At 39.5% G+C, this 23,835-nt stretch overlaps 1 protein-coding gene and 1 pseudogene across 1 annotated transcript; both read right to left on the bottom strand.

The window, feature by feature from the left end:
• Positions 1-3,868: 3,868 nt before the first annotated feature.
• LOC108411891 (stonustoxin subunit beta-like) lies at positions 3,869-5,220 on the bottom strand. Its single transcript, XM_037543754.1, has 2 exons — positions 4,904-5,220; positions 3,869-4,401 (listed from the first exon to the last, which is right to left on the bottom strand). The coding sequence occupies exons 1-2, from the start codon at positions 4,986-4,988 to the stop codon at positions 3,869-3,871; spliced, it is 618 nt and encodes a 205-aa protein (XP_037399651.1). The 5' UTR covers positions 4,989-5,220.
• Positions 5,221-8,956: 3,736 nt separating this feature from the next.
• On the bottom strand, positions 8,957-11,119 carry LOC119261550 (annotated as a pseudogene).
• Between the last annotated feature and the right edge of the window lie 12,716 nt (positions 11,120-23,835).

Below are 23,835 nucleotides of genomic sequence, written 5' to 3'. Positions count from 1 at the left end.
GCATCAACAGCAGCGGGTTTATCGGCTTTATTCTCCGGTAAAACCTCCTCCAAACGGCCGCTACAGGCTTTATGGAGCCGCTCGGGACCCGGAGACATTTTTCAGCTCCACACACACAAAAACGAGGATTTTTCAGCAGCGCCGGGTCAAGTGGAGCTCCAGCCGGGATTACCGGACTTCAGGGGGCAGAATTCGCTTTAAAAGGTGGGCAGTGATGAAATGAAACCCCCCTGACAGGAATTAGACCCTCTCTCTGCTTCTCTGTTGTTTTTCTTCCTTCAACTAAGCGTGACGTCACAAAACCTCACTAACAGGAAATCGGCCTTGCTCAGGTCTTCACCATCACCCAGTGCTGATCCTGTGGTGATGATGTCATCGTAACCTGTATATGAGTTTGCCCTCTAATATCGTGGGGAAATCAATGTGTTCAAATTAAGAGCCTGTCCCTTTAAGAGAACGCAGTTTGTTAAGCATTGGTTGCCATAGTAACTGGCGCCCATTTGGGCTCAGTATGAAATGCTGAGTAGCTCAGAATCGGACCCAGTTCGGTAGAAGCTGGTCGCTGAGCTCGGCTCGGCAGCTGCTCCGCAGGGCTACTAGCTGCTCTGAAGCCCTCCGTTTGCCCCGAGTGTGGGCTTCACTCCTCTCACTGCGGTAGGTACCGTTAGGCTCTCTGAATGGTTCAGTTCTACATTTCTGTTTAATGAAGCGGCCAGGTCGGTGGACTGGTGGTCATTTGGTTCTCTTAAGCTGACATTGACGAGACCACCTTTAAGCAGCATTTCGGTTCCGTACCGCTACGCTGGCTGCTCAGCTGTAAAGTTAGTTTGTACTCATTTAGGTTATAAACTACTCCTACTGTGTTTATATGAGGGGTTATTCTTTTAAACCTGAGGTGGGTTTTACTTAAAGAGGCATCCAAACCAAATGTCCTCGGTGTGTAGATTAGCTGTAGCTGTAATGGGCTAACAGATGAAGCTGGGTTTATTTCATATACCGCTGTTCCTTAAAGGTTTTAGGAGCTGGAATAACTGTTTAACGCAAAATATGTGTTTATATTTTGTTTTTTAGTGTCGTGTATTTGGACTATTAATATCGAAATATGTTGAGTAGCTCAGAATCGGACCCAGTTCGGGAGAAGCTGGTCGCTGAGCTCGGTAGCCGCTGCATTTACTAGTAGCCACAGGGCTACTAGCTGCACTGAAGCCCTCCATTTGCCCCGAGTGTGGCCTTCACTCCTCTCCTTGCGGTAGGTGGGCTGTGGACTGCACTGGGAAAGGGGTGCTGGATGAACTGAGAGCCCATTACAAGCGCTGGACTTCAACACTGTTGGTGTCAGAGTGAGAGAAGCGGAGTTGGGCTATTTTTACTGGACTGCAGGGCCAGAGACTTTTTACTCAGACTAAATGGGCATGTTCCATACACACACACACACACACACACACACACACACACACACACACACACAAGTGAATTCAATTTCCTTCTCTAAAATTGTTATTTTAATAGAAATCATTTAGTGAATGCTCACCATAAAATTTGGATTCTAGTTTCTTCATAATTTATTGTCCATTTGTCTTTTTTCTCAGAGGTAACTGGAAAGAACCCAACGCCATCCTCCACTGCAACTCCACATGGAGATTCAGTATCTAATACCACTGTAGGTAAACTGAACACATCATTACTTTGACCTTTTCTTAAATATATACTGTATATTTATATTTCTTACATAGAAAAATATAAAATTAAAAAAAAAAAATCTCAAAAATAAAAAACTTTATTTAGATTATATTAAGTTATTAAAGAAAGACAGTGTTCTTCAACCTAATCTCTACATGTTGCATGTATATTGTACAATCAATAGGGCTGAAATGTTACATAGTAATAATAATAATAATACACACACACACATATTTTCTAACCTGCTTCTCCCTCAGGGTCATGGGGGATGCTGGAGCCTATCCCATAATAATAATAATAATAATAACGATTCAGAATACGTAAAGCTTCTGTGACACTGTATTCTCAATTGCTTAAGCACAATCTTAAAATGAAAACCTTTTTTTGTTTGTCAGTATGTCAAGTTTTCCGGTCCATTCATTTTTACAGTGTTACAGCTTATTTTGCACTGTATTTCATAATGTTTTTGCTATGGTTATATTTATTTACATTACTGTAAAATATTGGTACCCACTGCCGAAACACGGTATTTGTTCTAGATTTGACAGTAATACTATATTAATAAATTGGCTCCGGAGAAAACTTGACCTACGGTGTAGCAGGTAACTGCTTCCATGAGAAGCAGAGTAAAAAAACTGAGGTGCTGAGTAAGTGGAGTTTATAGATTATACTACTTTTCTGTTGATCTTTATTACTCTCACATGCTGTAACGGGGAGCGAAGAGGCGGACACATGTGCGGAGGTCAGCGACTTTTATTAAGGGCAAATCCAGGGTCATGTTCAAGACAGTCCAGGGTCAAAGAGCCAACATGGAGAAAATGGGGTTCAGGCATGACAGACCAGAATACAATCAACAACACAGATTCAAACGAAGCCAACAAACAGAACGATACATCAAACAAAGACCAGCAAACACTAAGGGCAAACACAGGGCTTAAATAACAAACGAGGGACAGGTGAACACAATCAGGGGTGGAGTAACCAAACAGGGGGGACTTAAACCAAAACAAACGCACATGGAAGACCAAAACAAAGGAGCACATGGACAGGACTGGGAGGGGCCAATCGTGACACATCCATTAATCTATATGCTAATTTTGTAGATCCTTACAAGCAAAACTACACAGTCAACAGTCAGAAACGGTCAAAAACATACATTTAGTAACTTTTAAAGTTGTGTTCCAAAATCACTTACAATATAAAATATGAAACCATTTGTGTGTGTATTCACTAGTGTGTATGTGGTGTTTCACTTCACGCATGGGTTAAATGCGGAGGTGGAATTTCCCCAGTTGTGGGATTAAAAAAGTATCACTTAACACATTCATTACCAGCTTCTGAACAATGCACAGAAACAGCTTAGATCCACCTACTCATAGAAGAGTCTTCCTCTTTTTGACCATCTTATATTAGAATTAGAATAATAATGAAGATATCAAAAGTATGAAATACAGTATCACAAATGAAGTTACCTTGATGCAGTTGTAAGACGGGTTGTACTGGTGAAGAAATGAAGATGTGGCACAGTCAGCAATGTCTTTGCCAGATTTATGTGAAGAACTTGTCAGACAAAACAAGTTTTCTGATGTTGATGATCATGATGATGATCATTAAATGTTAAATGACCGATTAAATGTTTAAGCTGTTTAAAATGAGTGAAAAATAGAAAAGAAAATGTAAAATGAGTAAAAAAAAAGAATGGAGCTCTGTATTTCAGCTGTCTTTGTCCATTGCCCAAAAACAGTTAATGGCCTGCTACTGTTAACCTTGAGCCTATCCAAGTGCTCCTCCCTCACTGACTGCCTAATTCCAGTCTCTTGTACATTGGCCTCTGGCCAATTACATTTAAGTACTTTTTATACCTTCAGAGTGTGCAAACTAGGCTGAAAAGTTACAGACAGAACATTATTCTGGTTCACTGTATGATTTGCTGTTCTTTTTGTACAACTAATTACTTTGTGGTTACAGCATGACGAACCATAATTACCATTTAGTCGGAGAGAGACATGCTATTCTAAAATGATCATCTCTTGAGTATAAGAAAACCAATGGATACATATAACCATGAAGAATAGATGGTTAACACAATGAATCTTAAAAAGGAAAGCAGACAATTTAAATTAAGTCTACAGTGGAAGTAATAATCTTCATGTATCTACGGTAACCATCATATTCAACACATAAATCATTACTTATCAAACAACCTTACAGAATAGTCAGCTTCACCAACAAAGAACCCGGCATAGAGTGGCTGTGTGAATGTGGTGTGGACCGTGTGCAGGAGGGTCACTGTGTCAGAGATGCCGTAGAAGGCCAACGTTCCTGCACTGTGATCCACATACACTCCTATTCTGGAGGACGATGGACCTGAGAGCACAGTCTGAATGCTGTTGTGCCAGAACGAGAGAGTGGGAGAACATTCCAGACTCCAGGACTGACTGTTGCGTCCAAACACACCGTCGTGACCCCGTCCTTTTCTGCAGATCCCTTTATATGAGACCGATACGTACAGCCACCCCTGTCCCCGACTGCTCCACTCAACCTCCCAGTAACAGCGTCCACTCACACTCTCTTTACACAACACCTGAGCCCACCAGTCAAATCTCTCTGGATGATCAGAGTAAGGCTGGACTTTACCACTGTGCATCACCAATCTGTTGCTGTCAGACAGACTGAAATGAGGATGTGCTGTGTTGGGATCCAGAGTCAGCTGACAGAAATCTAACAGAAATAAATTAATAAATAAACTAATTAATTAATAAAATGAGTATTTAGTTTCTTATTTGAAGAAAAGTAGTGTCAGTGTTTTTCTCCCATAGACATGTCTATATCAAATATTTTAGACATTGCATAATCTTCACCAAGAACAACAGCTCAAGTATATTTAAACACAGAAATACAAACTATATTTCTGTGTGTGTGTGTTTCTGTATGTGTATATGAGTACCTCTCTGTATGTGTAAGCATGCATTTTGCTGTCCTTTTGAGGACTACATATCTTCACAATGACAGGACAGCATGAAATTTTGGTAAAACTAAAAAAGCAGAAAGAAATGCTTTTTGGACACAGGTTAAGGTTAATGTCATGTTTAGAATTGGAAACTGAGGTTAGGTTTAGTGTGGCATTATTTGTTTATGGTAATACAAGTATCAACCTGTGGAAGTCCTCACAAGGAATGGAAGGCAGGTTTGTGTGTGTGTGTGTGTGTGTGTGTGTACTTACATTTCTTCAGTCCTGGTTTCATTCTGGTCTCACCTCCATGTTCCAATCTAAACACACACACACACACACACATTAATATATTCATTTAAATATTCTCACTTTCCTCTCCCCTCCTGGATCAGGGCCTTGTCAGGGCGGAGGGGCTTGTGTGGTCTAGGGATCTTCAGAGCCAAGTCAATGGGAGCAATATGCTCCTGGTAGACCTGGGGGTAGCGAGCACCTTGTGGCTGGGCAGCCCACATAACACAGCCTGGCTCAGCGTGAAGAGGCAACATGGGGAAACCATGTGGGCCCACCACCCACAAGGTCCAGCATGGGGGAGCGGTGCAGTGCCGTATAAGCAATGGGAGACCCTTGGAGGCCTAGGCCCCTGAGGCAGAAACTGGGTCTTGGTATGTGGAATGTAACCTCACTGGTGGGGGGAGGAACTGGAGCTTGTGCAGGAGGTTGAGAGGTACCAATTAGATATAGTTGGACTCACCTTCACCCACAGTGTAGGTTCTGGAACCAAACTCCTGGACGGGGGTTGGTCCCTCTCGTACTCAGGGGTTGCACGGGGTGAGAGGCACTCGGCAGGTGTGAGGATACTGATGAGTCCCTAGCTGGTGGCCGTCCAATTGGAGTTTGTCCCAGTGGACGAGAGGGTCACCTCAATGCGAATTAAAATCACAGGGAGGAAAATTTGGACTGTTGTCTGTGCTTATGCACCAAACAACAGGTCAGAGTATTCAACCTTCTTAGAGCAAATAGGGGGGGTTCTGAAAAGGGTCCCATCTACAGACTCCATAGTCTTACTGGGAGACCTGGAGAGGTGTGATTGGGAAGAACAACCTGCCCGATCTAAACCCGAAAGGTGAATTGTTATTGCACTTCTGTGCCAAGCATGGATTGTCCATAACGAAAACCAAGTTCGAACACAAGGATGTTAATAAGACCTCCTTCGGACAAAAGTCAATGATCGACTTTGTTGTCATTTCATCTGATTTGGGAAGAAGTTCTGCACATTTGGGTGAAGAGAGGTGCTGAGTCAAGAATGTCCCAATCCAGAGATTAATGACTGATTATTCACTTTCCATTTTCCATAAATAGCAGCAGCACCTTCACCTTACAAGAATGGATACAAATCTCCACATGTATAACACACAGGTGTTTGCTCTTCCTAGCATTGGAATGTAAACACCTGGGCAATCGTTAAGATATTAATTTCCCAACTCACCCTAAAGTCATGCAGAACACCACAAAAATAATCTAACACTTTATATAATTAGTGTTCAATAGATACTACATAAACTGTCAATAAGCTGAGGAGCCTTTCAAAAGTAAAGGAGTACATGATTACACACACAGTTGTTCATACATGAGAGTGCTGAGTGCACATTGTGGATCCTCCAGTCTAGCACAAAGCAGCTTCACTCCTGCCTCTCCTGGGTGGTTGTAGGTCAGATCCAGTTCTATCAGGTGTGAGGGGTTTGAACTCAGAGCTGATGCCAGAGAACAACAGCCTGTTTCTGTGATCATACAACCAGATAATCTGCAGAGAGAGAGAGAGATAACAAAAATCAATATTCTTGCAGTTATCTTGATACAGAAACAGCAAATATTTTATGAATATAAAAAGTTGGTATTACTTTAAATGATTTCAAAGAACATAAAATCAAAAAGTAGATTAAAATTTTGGACAAGCAGGTTAATACCTCTGACTGCCATGCTGTAGAGTGGGGTTCAGTTTTCTGCCTGAGTAAGCACCCTACACTATACCAATGAGGGTCCAATTGTAAGTCACTCTGGATGAGAGCATCTGACAAATGCTGTAAATGTCATATTTAAAAACCATAAGTTTTATCATTTTTTAACTGTATAATCCACCAGAGCTTTCATTTAATGTTTTTGTCAAAGAAGGAAACACACAACTGGCGACCTGTCCAGGGTGTATCCTGCCTTCCGCCCGGAGACTGCTGGGATAGGCTCCAGCATCCCCCCGCGCCCCTGACGGAGAAGCGGCTTAGAAAATGGATGGATGGATGGATGGAAACACACAGTACTGCAGCTGTTAAAGGGGTAGCCCAGGCTCAGATTCTCCATGTATGCTTGTACATGGATGTTTGAGGCTGAAACTAGCTGTTAGAAAGCAGTAATATGTACTGAATGCTAAACTGTCAAAACTCAGAATTTTGTCACTCTGTGTTCTCCACTCTCAGTAAGCACAATAGGAGATGGCTGCTTGCTGATATTTTGGCATGTACAATGTAAAAATACAATTTCAATTTATTGAGATTTCAATAATTGTGACACAGTTTGGATAAAAACTATTTTTGATAAGCTGGTTTTGTTTCCTAATGCTATACATTTTTCTCTCATTATTTTCTATGTGAGATTGAGCTTATTAGCTACAGATACATTTTTGACATTTTTTACCAATCTTTTCCACTGTACAGCATTTATCAGTCAGAAATTGATTAACAGAAAGCTGACCTGAGTATCTTAAGTTTACAGTGTGAGCTCTTCAGTCCCGCAGAGAGTAGCTCCACTCCGGAGTCCTGCAGGTCATTATTACTGAGGTCCAGCTCTTTCAGGGAGGAGTTTTCTGCTAGTAAAACTGATTTCAGATTTTCACAACATTTGACTCCAAGACTGCAGCTTGATAGTCTGTAAAATAAGAATAAATGAAACCATTATTATGATATAGAGAAAGAAGAATTTGCAAAGGAGCTTAAAAACAAAAGGAGAGTTCAAATGAGGTTAAACAATTCCAAAATTACCTTTGAACATTTACAGATGTAATTTTAAGAATGTATTTTCAGCATGAAACAATGACTTCATGATAATTATAGATTTTTTTTACTTTTGGCAGTTCAATTAATACATTCACAAACTGAATTCATATTAGTTCAAATTGTTTCATAAAAAAGATACAAACTCTTATTTGTGTGAACTGAATTTGACCTTGCAAGAACTTAATTATTGCAAAAAATCCTTTTAAATGTTAGAATTATCTAAAATGTATGAAATATTCAACATACTTACATGCACTATTTTGTTTGGAATATCTTTTGAAACAAATTTGTATTCCAGTGTCCTAATTTTCTGTACTAGCAAATAAACATCTAGCATGGCAAAGTTAAGTAGTGTAAGTATTCATGTGCTGTGAAAATGCAGTTTGATTATCTGTAACCTTTGTTAAAACTATATGCAATTTAAAAATATAATAAATAAAAATAAAGGAATGTTCATACATTGCACAAATATATGTGAGAAACACATTTAGGAAATATATTTTACAAATGCATTTTTGACCATTTTCATACATGGCAAAAATACATTTGAATGATTCATTTGGAAAATACATTTAAAATATATTCAGTCGTAGTCCATCACATAATCTGAATACATTCAAGTATTTGTAACGGCAGGCAGAGCATCAACATCTAGATAGAAAATATTGCCACAAACTACAAAATGCTTAAAGTTATTTAGTATGGGGCTGTAATGTCATAAGTAAACCCAAGAATGATTTTGAAAAAAAGTTATCCCAAAGTAATATTGAGTCCATATCCTTTTTTAGAATTAAGTCATTAAATAAAAATTCACATATGAAATATTGAGCATCTGCTAATAAATGATAATAATTACTAATTAAAATAATTCTTTTCATAGATAGGTTTATTTCAGAAGTGTGTCTGAGCCCATGAAGTGATTTCCCCCACAGAATCATGCCTGTTTTTAATACAGTGCAAGATTTTAAGCCGTGCACAACATTAGCAGTCTTTTGTTGCCCCATTCCAAACTTTTTTGGAATGTGTTGCTGGCATTAACTTCAAATGGGGCACATACTTCTCAAAAAACAATGACATTTCTTAGTTTCAACATTTGATATGTTGTTTTTGTACTATTTTCTATTAAACATAGGGCTTAAATGATTTGCACGTTACTGCATTTTGTTTAATTTTATTTCGCACATCACCACAACTTTTTTGGAAAGAGGGTTGCTTTTTTTAGCCAACAGTATTCAAAAACTAACAGAAGTGAAATTCATTTGCATTCATTCATTGACACTTACAGAGCCTTTCTGCAGTTGCTTGCAGCCAAAACCAGTCTCCTGTAACCCTCCTCTTATGTGTTGAACTTCTTTGGGTCCAGCTCATCCAGAATCTCGTCTGAGATCTCCAGCATGTAAGCTATTGCTGAGCAGTGAGCAGCAGAGAGTTTGGTTCCTGTGTTTTTCTGTGATTTTAGATACTCCTGAATCTCTCTGGAGAGAGAGTGGTCATTCACTTCAGTCAGGCAGAGGAACAGGTTGATGGATCTCTCAGCAGGAAGATCCTCTGTTTTTATGAGGCGTTTGATGTGCTGCACTGTTTTGGTGATACTCTCTGAGCTGCTCTCTGGGCGTGCTAATAAGCCTTGCAGAAGTTTCTGATTGGAGTCCACTGAGAGGCCCAAAAGTAATCGAAGAAAAAGATCCAGGTGTCCATTCTCACTCTCTAAGGCTTTATGTACTGCTCCTCTCAGTAGCTCAGCCATCAGAAAAAATTGCAGTTCTTCCACACTTTTGCTCATATAGGAGTAAAACATATGGAAAGCAGCCAGGAACTCCTGAAAGCTCAGATGCACAAAGCAGTAGACCTTCCTCTGGTAAAGCACAGATTCCTCCTTAAAGATCTCAGTGCATATCCCAGAGTACACTGAAGCCTCGGATACATCAATCTCTCAGGTCCTCTTCATAGAACATCACATTGCCCTTGATCAGCTGTTTGAAAGCCAGTTTAGCCAGTTTCAGAATCATCTTTCTGTTGGACTCCAGAAGTTTCACTGGATCACTCTTAACGTTTCCCTCATACTTCTCATTCTTCATATTCATCTGAGTCAGCAGGAAGTGTGTGTACATTTCAGTCAGAGTTTTGGGAATTTCTGTATTACTCTGGTTTATCATCTGCTGAAGAACAGTGGCTGAGATCCAGCAGAAGACTGGAATGTGGCACATGATGTGGAGGCTCTTTACTGTCTTAATGTGTGAGATGATTTTCTTGGCTTGGTCTTCATCACTGATTCTCTTCCTGAAGTATTCCTCCTTCTGTGGGTCATTGAATCCCTGAATTTCTGTCACACGATTGATGTACTGAGGAGGGATCTGGCTGGCTGCTGTTGGTCGAGTGGTTATCCAGATGTGAGAAGAAGGCAGCAGATCTCCTTTGATGAGGTTGGTCATCAACATCCCCACTGATGAGTTCATTGTTATGTCAGATATTTTCTCACCCTGTGAAAAGCTCAGTGGAATTCTGCTTTCATCCAGTCCATCAAAGATAAACACAACTTTGTATGAATCATATTTTTTTGGGTCTAGATCTTTAAGTTCAGGATGGAAATCAGACAGAAGTTTATGAAGACTGAACTGGTCATCTTTAATCAGATTCAGCTCCCGGAATGGAAGCACAAACATGAAATCAACATCCTGATTGGCTTTTCCTTCAGCCCAGTCCAGAATGAACTTCTGCACAGTGACAGTTTTCCCAATGCCAGCGAAGCCTTTAGTCAGGACAGTTCGGAGCTGTTTTGGTTCTTCATCTTCTTTTCTTTCTTTTTCTCTGGCAGTATTAGCTATCACATCTCTAATGTTCTGTTCTTCCATTTCTCCTTTAGGAACTTCTACAGGTTTAAAGATATCAAAGTAGTTGATTGGGGTATCTTGTAGTTGTTTCCTGAAGGTTTTCTCCATCTGTAGAACCTCATGTTCTTCATTTACTCCTTCACTCTCCCCCTCTATGATGTACAGTTGTGTGTAAATCCTGTTCAAGAAGGTTTTATTCTCTTGTGTTTTGATTCCCTCAAATATGCTCTCAAACTTGTTCTTCATGCTGCTCTTGCGTCTCACTAAGACTCTGTGCACAACATCATCACCTGGATCATCCCTCTTCCAGCTAATAGAAGCAAATTAAAAATGAAGGTGGATGTGACAGAAAGGATTCATAAATCAGGATAAAATTTTCACTGATTCACTGCAATTCTCGCTCTTATCTGGTGTAGTAAGTAGTGAAATAAAATATATTCCAGTGCTTTAGTTTCACACACTGAGCAGGTTCAGTCTTACAGTGATTAAACTGTGACTGTGTCTTACCTTGGGTCAGTACCAGTTCCTCTGATACTGAAACCAGGAGGACTGAACATGGAGTCGCTGCTCTTCACAGATACACAGCTGGACACAGAGTCTGCTCTGGAATTCTGACGTCTGATAACAAGTTGACGAGACAATATATCAAATCAAAAAGCTATACACTCATTAAAGTCAAAAATTGGTTTACCTGGTGCATAGTCTGGCTAATTTTGTGCTTGTGTCTCACCTTGGGTCAGTACCAATTCTTCCACAACTAAAGTTAGGAGGATTCAACCTGGAGGAGTTGCTGCTCTTCAGAGACACACAGCTGGGTTCTGGGGAGTCTGCTGTGGACTTCTGAAGCCTCAAGATATTGAAGGAATGCATTACATTAAGGATACTTTTTCACTTGCTTTCTGGAGAAATATGTGATGAGTTATAAAATAAAAATAAAAATGAGATAAACTGGAATAAAAACTGGACATTTCAACAGTACAATGAACACATAATGACATAATGAAAATAACCAAGCATGTCAAAAACGAATGTTTTATGAATATCCACACCAACACTACTAATACTAAAGCCAGGACTTGGTAGAATGTGTTCAGAGTATGAGAGACTTTCCAGTTTTTCAGCTAAAACTTTTTAATGTATGTGTGAAACTTGATTGGAGCAGCAGTGATATGTATAGTGATATTATACACTATAAGATATATCTATTGAGAAAGCAAATTACAGTGAAATGAAAAATGACCCAGTCTTTTAAATGGAAAACTGTAAAATATTATTGCAATCATTGTATTGTCAGGTCAGGGGAGTTGTGGTTGTAAACATTTTCAGCACTGCTAAACCTCAATTATTTCAGGCAGAAACTTCCTGAGAACCTCTGTGAGTTATATTACTCAAACAAGACAGTGGACAGAGCTTCAGCTACCCAGAAGAAGCCAACAGTGGGAGCAAATAGAAAAAATACAAGAGAGAATAGAAAATAGAAAAAAATACACAGAGCACTCTGATGTTTGGCATTCTGCTGACAATAAGCACTTTAAAATGAGTTGTAGTAAAACTATGAGGTCACTCTACAGTGACAGCACACCTAGTGTGTGTCTGAGCCCTGCACACAACCGCCCCACTGTTCTACCAGACACAACTGCTACCAGCCATGTCCCACGCAGAACTGGGGAAGACTGCCTCTCCCTAGTTAAAGGAAATGAAAGAAAACAAGAAAACAGACTCATAAAATCAGACAAATGGAGGAAAATTCACACTAAAGAGAAATCAAGACTCTAAAAAGAGGACTTGATAAGATCCCAATTACATTCAGAGGACAGTTATAAAGAGCTATGTCTCTCCAGTGCTCCACAGAGGGAGCCAGAGTTCCACCCCTCCAGCATGTTACAGAGTGGGACAGAGCCCCACCCCTCCAGTGGTCACAGAGGGAGCCAGAGCTCCGCCTCTCTAGCTCTCCACAGAAACAGAGCCAGACATCCACCCCTCCAATTCCCCGCAGAGAGAACCAGCCCCAAGTTCATTCCCCTCTTGTTATGCCCTCCTGTTGTGCACCGCACAAAATGCTGCACGCCAGTCTGACGTCTACTGCCTCCCACAGCTCTACTTGACTCAAGTGGTAGTATATTTCTTAAACATAGATGTTCACAATGCAGAGTAGGAAAATTCTGGTGCCCCACAGCCCAAGCAGCACATAAACAGCTCTACCCTAAACAACTGGGTGCACCAGATAACATTACATAGTATATCATTGCTGTCGGAACAAAATCTCGTATCTCCATAATTAGAACTTTACAGGAGAAGGAAAAAACATAATCCACTTTTAACGTAAGTCAGTGGAACCAGACGTCTTTCCAAGTCATTTTGAATAATTTATTTTGGTCCATTCTTCATGAAATTTACACACAATTTATAGGATGGTGATTTCTTTCAAATGATGTCAAAAACGTAAAAATGACAAATATGGAGATACGATGTTTTGTTACGACAGCAGTTATATATCGGTAAGGAGCTGTATTTGTGTGGGAAAATCTTTGGAAGGTTGGAAGTAATACAGATAGCTCAGAAATCTGCACATCTCCCAACACTAACAACTGAACACCTATATGACCATGTGCCTGTAGATATAAACAATGCTTGAATGTTACCATATGAGAGCAGCTATGAACTGGTTCCTAACAACTTATCCAGCCAGAGGGCAGCTGGAATACAAGCAGCACCCCATGTCATTAGTGATTAGTCACACAGATTTCTAGTAAGAGAACAAAGTGCAAGTCAAGAGAGGCAGACAGAGGAGAGCACCACCAAACACTGCAACACCCAGCAGAACTTCACAGAATACACACCCAGCGATACTGCACCCAGGAGGATCACAACCAACAGCACTGCACCTAGCAGAAACATGACCAGCAACACTGCATTCACCAGAACCACGATCAGCAACACTGCACCCAGGAGGACCACAACCAACAGCACTGCACCTAGCAGAAACATGACCAGCAACACTGCATTCACCAGAACCACGATCAGCAACACTGCACCCAGGAGGACCACAACCAACAGCACTGCACCTAGCAGAACCATTACCAGCAACACTGCATTCACTAGAACCACGAGCAGCAACACTGCACCCAGGAGGTATCACAACCAACAGCACTGCACCTACCAGAACAATGACCAGCAACACCGCACCCACCAGAAACCCATGTGATGTTACACACTGCACAGCACAGGCAACTCCACAAGCCTTCCTATGGTTACCTGGAACTAAAGAGTAGTGTCTCAGGGATCTTTGGTCTGGCAGTGAATATCAAATTAGAATCTGATTAAAGATCTTTGACAGTATAATCTTGCCCATTGTGCTGTGTGGTAGTGAAGTCTGGGGTCCAGTCGCTCATCTTTGTCACAAGATTGGACAAACATCAGGCTGAAATAGGCAGATTCCCACTAATCATGAACATTGAAAAAAATCAGGGATAACCAAATTATTAAAAAAAGCAGAAACACCTGGAAAACTCAAAACACCAAATTCAGTCATGAAAGAAACTGAACTGCTTTCTGGCCCTTAAACACAAAACAGATTTGGCTGAATATCTTGTTATTGTCCAAAAATATAAGGCAGAGAAGGGTCTTCACCAATTACAGACTCAGTGACCACAGCCTGGTCATTGAGAAAGGCAGGTTTAAAAATTCTTGCTTACTGATGAACTGCCTACTGAACTGCCCATAATTTGAATTCATCAAGAATAATTATTAGCATCTATTTGAAAATAGATAAATAGATTCATTGGGAGATGAAGATAAATGAGTAATTATATTAGGAGAATGTTCATCAGCATAGCCAGATATGTGTATGAGAGCCTCTTCCTAGGCTCACAGTTGGGGCCTGGAGATGCTCCAGTTTGTCCGTGATGAGAGTAAAGTGTTGAATAATTACATTATTTATTAAAACTCATTTAACACAAGTGGAAAACTGAATATTTGTGCAGCACACCAGACCTTAAAATAAAACAGCTTTACTAATGAACAGAAATACTGAGATCATTGGGAATGAGTGGACCACAGACACAACAGGGGAACTCATGTTTTCTCTTTCTTTATGTTCTGTGCTGCTGTAAAGTTACTCACTTTGGGACAGAGGGTTCTCCTCGACTACTAGAGTTATGGAACTCCATCATGGAGGTGTTCCTCTTCAAAGAAATTCAGATGGATTGTAGATGCTGACCCCTCTGAACAAACATTCGTTCTTCAATGAGTGAACTACAGCATGAAACAACACAATGCAATTTATTAGAAAGTATTATATAATTATATAATTTAGTCAGATAGACAATTAGGAATGGCTATCATAGAGAATATTACTATTACTATTACTAACATTCTTCTTCGGTATAATAAACAGAAGCAGGACTAAGTAAAAAAGGTCTAAAGCCACATGTTACCATAAGGTTTATTTGAATCCTCTCATGGTCAAGCAGCGCTACTGCATTTGAACACGCCCTCAATGGTATTATGTAAAATCCCACATAAACAGCAATGCACTCTGAATTCAGACGAACCACATAACTATGACCGCTAAACGTGACTATACATGTGCATGTTTAACATTCAGTTTACAGTATTTTTCACATAAATACATCTTTTGCTCTCTAACCATCTCGCATCATCTTTGTCTCTACCTGTTTCATGAAGCCACCGTTTTGTAAAAAGTTCTGGATTTAGACTACATGCAGATGTTCCTCATTGCCGTAAGTTATTCTTACCAAGTGAACTCAAAACGCTCTTCCTCTCTGAAATCCGTCTGCACAAACTTTACCAGGCAAAACCTACTTTTGGCTTCTCCCTCACTGCATCCACCTGTTCTGGAGAAGAACAGCAGAAACCCAGTGGGTGTGCAGGGCTACCATCAATCATTTGCTGACTCCAGCCAATCATGTCTCACATTATCATGTTACATCAATTGCTTTAGCCAGTCGGGAACGTGCATAGCAGATGAACCCACTCTTTCAGGGTTGTGCACAGACCAAGAACTTACTAAATAAAGAAATAATAGTGACGAAATATATTCGAAAGTTCTACCAGAATTGTGGTAGATGTGACATCACCGAAGTGTTATAAATGAGTGTTAAGGAGGTTTTAGTGTTTTCAGAGCATGTTTTAGAGTTCATTACCGAACAAGGAACAAGGAAACTTGCCAGTCTCGCTGTAACCGGAGAGAAATAATCGCCACTGCTGAAAAACAGAACAAAGAGAAAGAGCTCCCTCTAACTCAGCCTCTGTTTAACTCACTCACTTTATTCTTTCAGACAACCAGTAACTTCAGCTTCAAGCTCCAATGACCTATACAATAGTGACCATCGAGAGGAGAGGGGACAGAGAGGCAGGACAGGCCAGAACATGACCGAGAATACAGTATATGAGAGGGAGGATGAGGACAGTTCAGGTGATTTAGGGGAACCAAATGAGATGCAGCAGAATGGAAACTGAGATCGTAACGATAATAATATCAATAATAAAGAAGGAAATTCAAATCTAATGATGTAGATGACACTAATAGTGGAAAGTCTTTTATCAGTGCTAATTGATTTGGTGTGAAATGGTTCAGATATATTTACAGTGGTGGTGATGGGAACCAGGGGTTGCCATGACTAGAGCTCAAATATGTTTCAGTGTTTTAAAGTTTTATTCATCACATACACAGTGATACACGGGAACTAGCGGTGAAATGCTTGCATAACTGCCTGCTCACATGAAGTAATACGGTTCTGAGAAACAGCAGCCAAATAAAAGAACAGTGTTGTACAGTAAAAATCTAACAAAATGTCCATTTATGAAATATACACTAGAAACTAAGGATACACAGAAGACATTATGAAATGGTACACATGGCATTGCTGGGAGTAAAGTGCAAGGTGCAAAATGTGCAAGAGCAACATAAAGCTGTGCAACAGAGCTGTATAAATAAAGAGCAGAGTAGTATAAATATATTATGAGTGGTCAATGTTTAGTGCAGAGTCCTGTGTGTGATGGGTGTGTGTGTGTGTGAGGTGGTCCTGTGAGATTCAAAACTCCAAGGTATTTGAAACTGTCCATTATTTCCACTGCAGCTTCATTTATGCATACAGGATGGTAGCTCCTCTCCTACTTCTGTAGTGACCTATCAGATCCTTAGTCTAGTTGATTCTAAGGAAGAGATTATCATCCTGACACCAGTTTCATCAGGTGTTTAATCTCCTCCAGGTAGGCCCTCTCATCATTGTCAGAGGTCAGACCTACTACAACAATATTGTCAGCGATCTTGACAATGGTGGTAAAGCTGTAAGTGGCCAAGCAGTCATATGTGTACAGTGAATACAGCAGGGGGCTCAGGACACAGCCCAAAGGGGCCCCAGTGCTGAGGTTGAGTATTGGTGAGATGTATTTTCTTACCTGCACAGCTTGTGGTCTGTCTGTCAGGAAGTTGGAGATCCAGTGACATAGCGATAAATAAAGTCCCAGATCTGCCAACTTGGTGTGGGGTTTGGAGCGAATAATTGTGTTAAAAGCTGAGCTTTAGTCAACAAACAGCATTTTTAGTGTTCAGTGGGACAGTGTTGCATGAAGGGATAGGTGTGTGATGACATCATGTGTACAGTGGTTGGGGCAGCATGCAAACTGTGGTGGATCCATGGAGACTGGCTGTGAAGAGGAGATGAAGTCTCTGATTACTTTATCATGAATGATGTGAGGGTTACTGGGTGATAGCTGTTAAGGCTGTCTGGCCTGGGTTTCCTTGGGACAGTGATGATGACTGACTGTTTAAAGCATGTTGGAACGATTCCAAATGTCAGGAAGATGTTAAGTATTTCAGCAAACACCAGACCAAGCTGAAAAACGCAGGCTTTGAGGACTCGACTGCTGATTCCGTCTGATCCCGTCACCTTCCTGGTATTCACTCTCCTTAAAGCTTTCATCATGTCTTCCACCATGATGATGATCAGGCTCCATCCTCTAATATGATCCATGCAAGCTGACCGCACTGATGGCACTAGTGCTTATTACTCTGCTAGCGGGGTGAAGCCTCCAAGCGAACATAGAAGGTGTTCAGTTCATCCGCTAGAGACACGTCTGCACACACTATCCTGGAGGGTTGGTTTTTGAAGTCTGTTATTCTCTTCAGCCCCTGACTCGGTGCTCTAGAGCCACTTTGTTGGAGCTATGACTCTATGTTTCTCCTATAACACCGCTTTGCTTACTTCACCACCCGCCGTACTCTGTAGCATGCTGCTGCTGCTGCTGAGCCCCGCAAGGTAGGCAGCAGTGCGAGAGTTCAGAGCATAGAGAATGAATTTATATGGTTGGAAAATGTGCTTAAGGTGATTTTTTGGGACTGTACCATCTACCGGTTTTCAATCAAAACTCACGATTTTGTTTACATCTTAATCGTACAATTATGCAGATGTCTATGGAATTCCCCTGCCTCATGTCCATCCACTTACAACAAACGCAAACTAAACAAATCTGCCTTCTTCTTTTATAACACAGTAGATTGTAAATCTTGATGATTTAAACTAATAAAGGAAATTTATATGAGGAGAGGCATGTGAGCCTAAAGACCCCCTAAAACTGCCTTACGAACACCCCTGGTCATTTATAGAAGAGACAGGCAGATTGTTAGAATGTTTAAGGTGAGCTGGTAGGGCTCACTAATGATGCCCACCACCCTCCCCGATGCTTTGTGACACTTTAGAAGCTTCTTTCAACTTGAACTAGAAAAAAAAACATTCCCAGCTTTGGAGCATTTATTGCACAAAGACACCTGGTGTTTCCAGGAATTAGATCAGCATTTAATTTCCAAAGGGTAGAAACACAAGGACAATTGACAAAAATGGCTGGGTTTTTTTCATTTTAGACTACAAACAAAGCTATTAATTTAAAAATTCCACAAAATAGTCAAATCAAATAAGCATAAAAACGTTCACTGTCTTGTTGTTGGTGATGGCCTGCCACACCTCTAGCTATCCTGAGGCTTGCCTTATTCACTGACTTGAAAGCCTTCTCAGCAGCACGCTCACCTCTGCAGTCATCCATGCCTTCTTGTTGGGGTGTGTTGTGATGAGTTTGGGGACAGTAAACATCATCAATGCACTTGTTGATGTAGCCAGTCACTGATTCTGTATACTTCTCCAGGTTGATGGAGTCACTGGAAGTAGCTGCATCTGCCAGTCACTGTTCTAAAAACAGTCCTGAAGAGCAGAGATAGCTTCTGGTGGCCAGGTTCTCACTTGCCTCTGGTCCGGTTTGGCACGTCTGATTAGCAGTCTTTATAGCATCAGAGAGATGTGGTCTGAGTAGCTGTAGTGGGGGTGGAGCTTGACCCAGGATGTGCCAGGCATGATTGTGTAAATAAGATCTAGCACTTTAGCCCCTGGGTTAAGTCCAGATACTGGTGAAAATTAGAGAACACTGACTTCAGATTGGCATGGTTACTACAAAAAATGTTTTTAAAAAACAACCAATTCAACAATTTAATTAAACTCAAATACATACGTAACAATGCAAAGAATTTTTAGTAGAGAATGAGAATGAGAATGAGAACTTAGAAAATTGAATAATTAAAAGCACCATAACTAACTTATGATTTCTTTACTGTGAGATATTAAAGCAATATTAACATTTCCTAAAAAGCAAAAGGACACACCACACTGACAACAATTAAGAAGTCAAACAAAACAAACAAGCTCCGGGAAAAGTGGAACAACCTTTAGTTAGGGAACATAATCGTACATATCATGAAATATACAGTAATTGGTAATTGCATAAGTAGCAAGACAGAGACACAGCTGCACTTTCTAACTGGATGTGCATAATTCAATCAGCTTTAAATAGAATTATTTACTAATATAACACATTTGACATAATTAAGAAATTTACTAACAAGGAGAAGCTGCAGTGTGTTTTAGGTGAACTTAATGAGAACAGTCTTTCAGAATGAAAGCAGTCTTGTAGAGTGAGAACAGTTTAGCTGAGTGAGTAATTACTGTCTTCAGTAGTTCAATCTCTGCGATGCCACACACACACACACACACACACACAGACACACACACACACACAGCCAGTTTGGATTTGTAAGCCCATCTTGATATTATATATATATATATATATATATATATACACATACATATATATATATATATATATATATATATATATATATATATATATATATATATATATATATATATATATATATATAGAAATAGAAATGCAAAGTAGATGTTTGTTCATGAAATAAGACCAAATGAATTGTAGAAGATTCATAGTTTACTGTTGGACACGGTATGTAGAGTTGAGTCAAAAGTTTACATATATTACAGCCACATTCATTTAAACTCAGTTTTTACAATGCCTGACATTTAATCCTAGTACAAATTCCACCTCTTAGGTCAGATATGATCACTACTATTTTAAGAATGTGAAATGTCAGAATAGTGCTAGAGACAATTTTTTCAGTTTTTATTTCTTTCATCACATTTCTAGTGGCTTAGAAGTTTACGTACACATGATTAGTGTTTGTTAGCAATGCCTTTAAATTGTTTAACTTGGGTCAAATTTTTCAAGTAGGCTTCCACAAGCCTCTTACAATAAGTCACTGGAATTTTAGCCCACTCTTCCCTGTGGGAATATGCTTTTACAGTCCTGCTCATAAATTTTCTATGGAATTAAGGTCAGGGCTTTGTGATGGCTACTCCATTACCTTAACTTTGTTGTCCTTAAGCTATTTTGTCACCACTTTGGAAGTATTTTTCATTTGGAAGATCCATTTGTGTTGAAACTTTAACTTTCTCAGAAGTTTTGAGATGTTGCTTCAGTATCTCCACATAATTTTCCTTCCTCATAATGGCATCTATTTCACGAAGCACCCCTACAACATGATGCTGCTGCTGCTCCCATGCTTTATGGTTGGGATGGTGTTCTTTGGCTTGCAAGCCTCCACCTTTTTCCTCCATAAAAATGCATAGTCATTCTGGCCAAAGAGTTTTTTGTTTCATCAGACCAGAGGACATTTTTCCAAAAAGATCTTTGTTCCTATGTGCAGTTGCAAATTTTAACCTGGATTTTTATGGCAGTTTTAGAGCAGTGGCTTCTTCCTTGCTGAGAGGTTTTTCAGGTTATGTAGAATTTAAGGCCATATTTTAATGTTGATATAGACACATTTGCACCTGTTTCCTCCCACATCTTCCCAAGGTTGTTCACTGTTTTTCCTGGATTTATTTAATGCATAATTTTTGCACCAAAGAACGTTCATCTGTAGGAGACAGAATGTGTCTCCTTCCTAAAGGGTTTGATGGCTGTATGGTCCCATGAGGTTTAAACATGCAAATTATTGTTTTAACAGAATGTGGTATCTTTAAGTGTTTGGAAATTGCTCACAAGGATGTTCCAGACTTGTGGAAGTCCACAGTTCTTTCTCCGGTGTCTTACCTGATTTCTTTTTTATTTTCCCATGATGTCAAGCAAAAGGCAAGTATCCCTTGAAGGTAGGGCTTAAAATACTCCCACAGGTACACCTCTAATTAAACGCAAATGATGTCCATTAGCCTTTCAGAAACTTCTAAAGCCATGATATTGTTTTCTAGAATTTTCCAAACTATTTAAACGCACAGTAAACTTGGCATATGTAAATTTCTGACCCACTAGAATTTTGAGAATTATAAGTGAAATAATCTGTTTATTGGAAAAATTGCTTGTGTCATGTACAAACTAGATATGTACAAAGTTTTAATGACTTCAACCTAAGTGTATGTAAACTTATGACTTCAACTGAAGATCATTCTGTGAACTGCCTTATTCTGCCTGTTGAATGAAGGCACACAGGGAAAATAAACACAATCTGTAAGTGATAGAAAATATATTTTAATTCTTTTTTTTCTCATGTAAACACTACAAACATAATAAATGCATCATTGAATATTTCAGTAAATTTCTATGAAGTTTTCACAGGTCTGGGTTTTTTTCATCATTGTGACAACAACTATATTCACCATTTTACATCCAAAACATGTTTTGTCTTTTCATTTTGAAAAGTCAGTGCCACAGTCACAGGTTGCATCTAGGAACATCAGAGTAAGGAAGTGCCTGGACTGAAGAACACCTTCTCAATTTCCATTTGCAGTGTGAAAAATCCAATTTGTTGTAGAAATTATATTGCAGAGATTTGTGTTTTTGTTTATGTATATGTTTGTGTTTAAACATGTTTGTTTATTTGTGTTTATGTAATATTTTCAGAATGTGCATGTGAGCTTTTGACAGCAGAAACTTTGTCTTGTGTGAAAGTAATCAAGAAAACTGCAAATTAGTTAAACTGTGTATATGAAGACTAGTTAGATTAAACAGGATTAGTATTACTATCAGTAGTAGTATCAGGGCCTTTTATGTTTGTATTTTAAGAACAGTGATCATGGAGACATAACTTAGTAAAGACATTTCATGCCATACCTTCAAATCTTTTCAGGATGCCAGTCTATTTTAATATTTCCAGATTGCATGATTTCAGGAAAACAGTGTGTGTGACAAAAGAATTTCCACTTACTAGGCAAGCGTGTTTGTGATGTTTTAATGTTTAGAAAAAAACGAATGGTTTAATCAATAGTAAGTTTACTATCCTTTTCTTATAGGTAAAACTTGGATATAACAGAATATGAGTACTCTCAATAAGTATTTAAAATATAGAAATTACATTTTAAAAGTACCTTTATCTGGTCCGTGTCATGTTTTGAAAGGGCAGTATTCTGAATACAGTTACTTTTTTGGAGAATTCTTTTAGAATACTTACCTTCAAAAAAAAAAAAATTCAATCTTTAACAGAAATACTGTCAGTGGTCCTTTAACAATTTTAACATCAGCACATGACGTATCACAAACGCACACAAAAGAAACTCAAACAGCTTCTTTGCTAACACTGAAGATCCTGCTATGTTGATCCAGTTTTTAATCTGAGTTTTACTAAACCTTTTGAGGGATGTTCAAACTGATCATTTTCATAGTACTGGAAATGTTCTCACATAATAAGCTTAGCATCTTTGTTCTACTGGTGCTGTGCACGTGTTCAGAAAAATCACATATCTACACAAGTTAACGGGAGATTTAAAAGATTATTAGTGATCAGTAGTGGGCTAAGGCAGACAATGAGAGAGAAAAAAATATTTATTCATAAAAACATTTTCATGAAATATATACAAACAGAACTTGCAGAATGCATGAAGAAAACTGAAATCAAGTAACAGCAAGAAACCATGTGAATTAAATCAAAATTACATATGCTTTATCAAGATGTGTTCTTAATGTATTTTAAATGCTACTTGTTATGTATTGATAGTGGGCTATGTTACTGGATACATTTAAAACATTTAGAAAACATCTACATTAGATAGTATTTTGAGCCATGTATTTTGCTCTACCTTAATTACAGGTATCATATATAATTACAGGGGGCAGTCGTGGGCTGGAGGTTAGGGATCCAGCCTCGTGACCGGAAGGTCGCCGGTTCGATCCCCAGAGCCGACAGCACATGACTGAGGTGTCCTTGAGCAAGACACCTAACCCCCAACTGCTCCCCAGGCGCTGCGGATTGGGCTGCCCACCGCTCCGGGCAAGTGTGCTCACTGCCCCCTAGTGTGTGTGTGCTCACTAGTGTGTATGTGGTGGTTCACTTCACGGATGGGTTAAATGCGGAGGTGAAATTTCCCCGTTGTGGGACTAATAAGGGTCACTTAATCTTAATCTTAAGAGAATTACTACTGTAGTAGTGCACTCAGTATATTGTCATTAGACCATCTCTTGCTGCACAGTTCATTAGACATTTTTACTCCTGTAGTCCACCACTGGGCAGCACACGGTTCAGCGTCAGCGCAGCAGCGTAAAACTTTGGGAGAGTCTGTTCAACATAAATGATGAACTAACCTAACTTTGTGTAAATAGAGCTCAATATAGAAATATGTCCACATATGCAGTCGAGACTGACGCGGCTTTTTTCTGAATTTCTACAAACACCATTTCATTTTATAGTAAATGAGTTTGGGCTGGTTTATGTTTATGAACAGACGCCTACAGATCAACATAGTAAAGGAGCTCATCTGTGATCCTGAGTTTAAAGCCAGTTTTTATTCAACTTCAACTTGGAACTAAGTTGTAAATAAATCTGAAACTGAAACTTTGCTTGTGTGTAAAAAGTGATTTCAGAGCCACTCGGTTCTCCCTGATGGAAACTGTTTACCTTCAGTGTTTTGTGCTTCTGATCATTTTAATAGACGTCAGCGTCACTAATTAATGACCTTCTATTAAAAGACTGGTT

The sequence above is a fragment of the Pygocentrus nattereri genome, chromosome 12, assembly GCF_015220715.1.
Source record: "Pygocentrus nattereri isolate fPygNat1 chromosome 12, fPygNat1.pri, whole genome shotgun sequence".
Classification (NCBI taxonomy): domain Eukaryota; kingdom Metazoa; phylum Chordata; class Actinopteri; order Characiformes; family Serrasalmidae; genus Pygocentrus; species Pygocentrus nattereri.
Note: the sequence above shows the minus strand (reverse complement) of the source record. Positions and strands in the feature narration are given on the sequence as shown.

Bases quoted from the DNA above. Each gene is read 5' to 3' on its own strand.
- LOC108411891 (XM_037543754.1), bottom strand. From the start codon at position 4,988: ATGAATATATTAATGTGTGTGTGTGTGTGTGTGTTTAGATTGGAACAT. The intron at 4,402-4,903 runs GTAAGTACACAC...TATTTCTGTTAG, and splicing joins GAAACCAGGACTGAAGAAAT to ATTTCTGTCAGCTGACTCTG.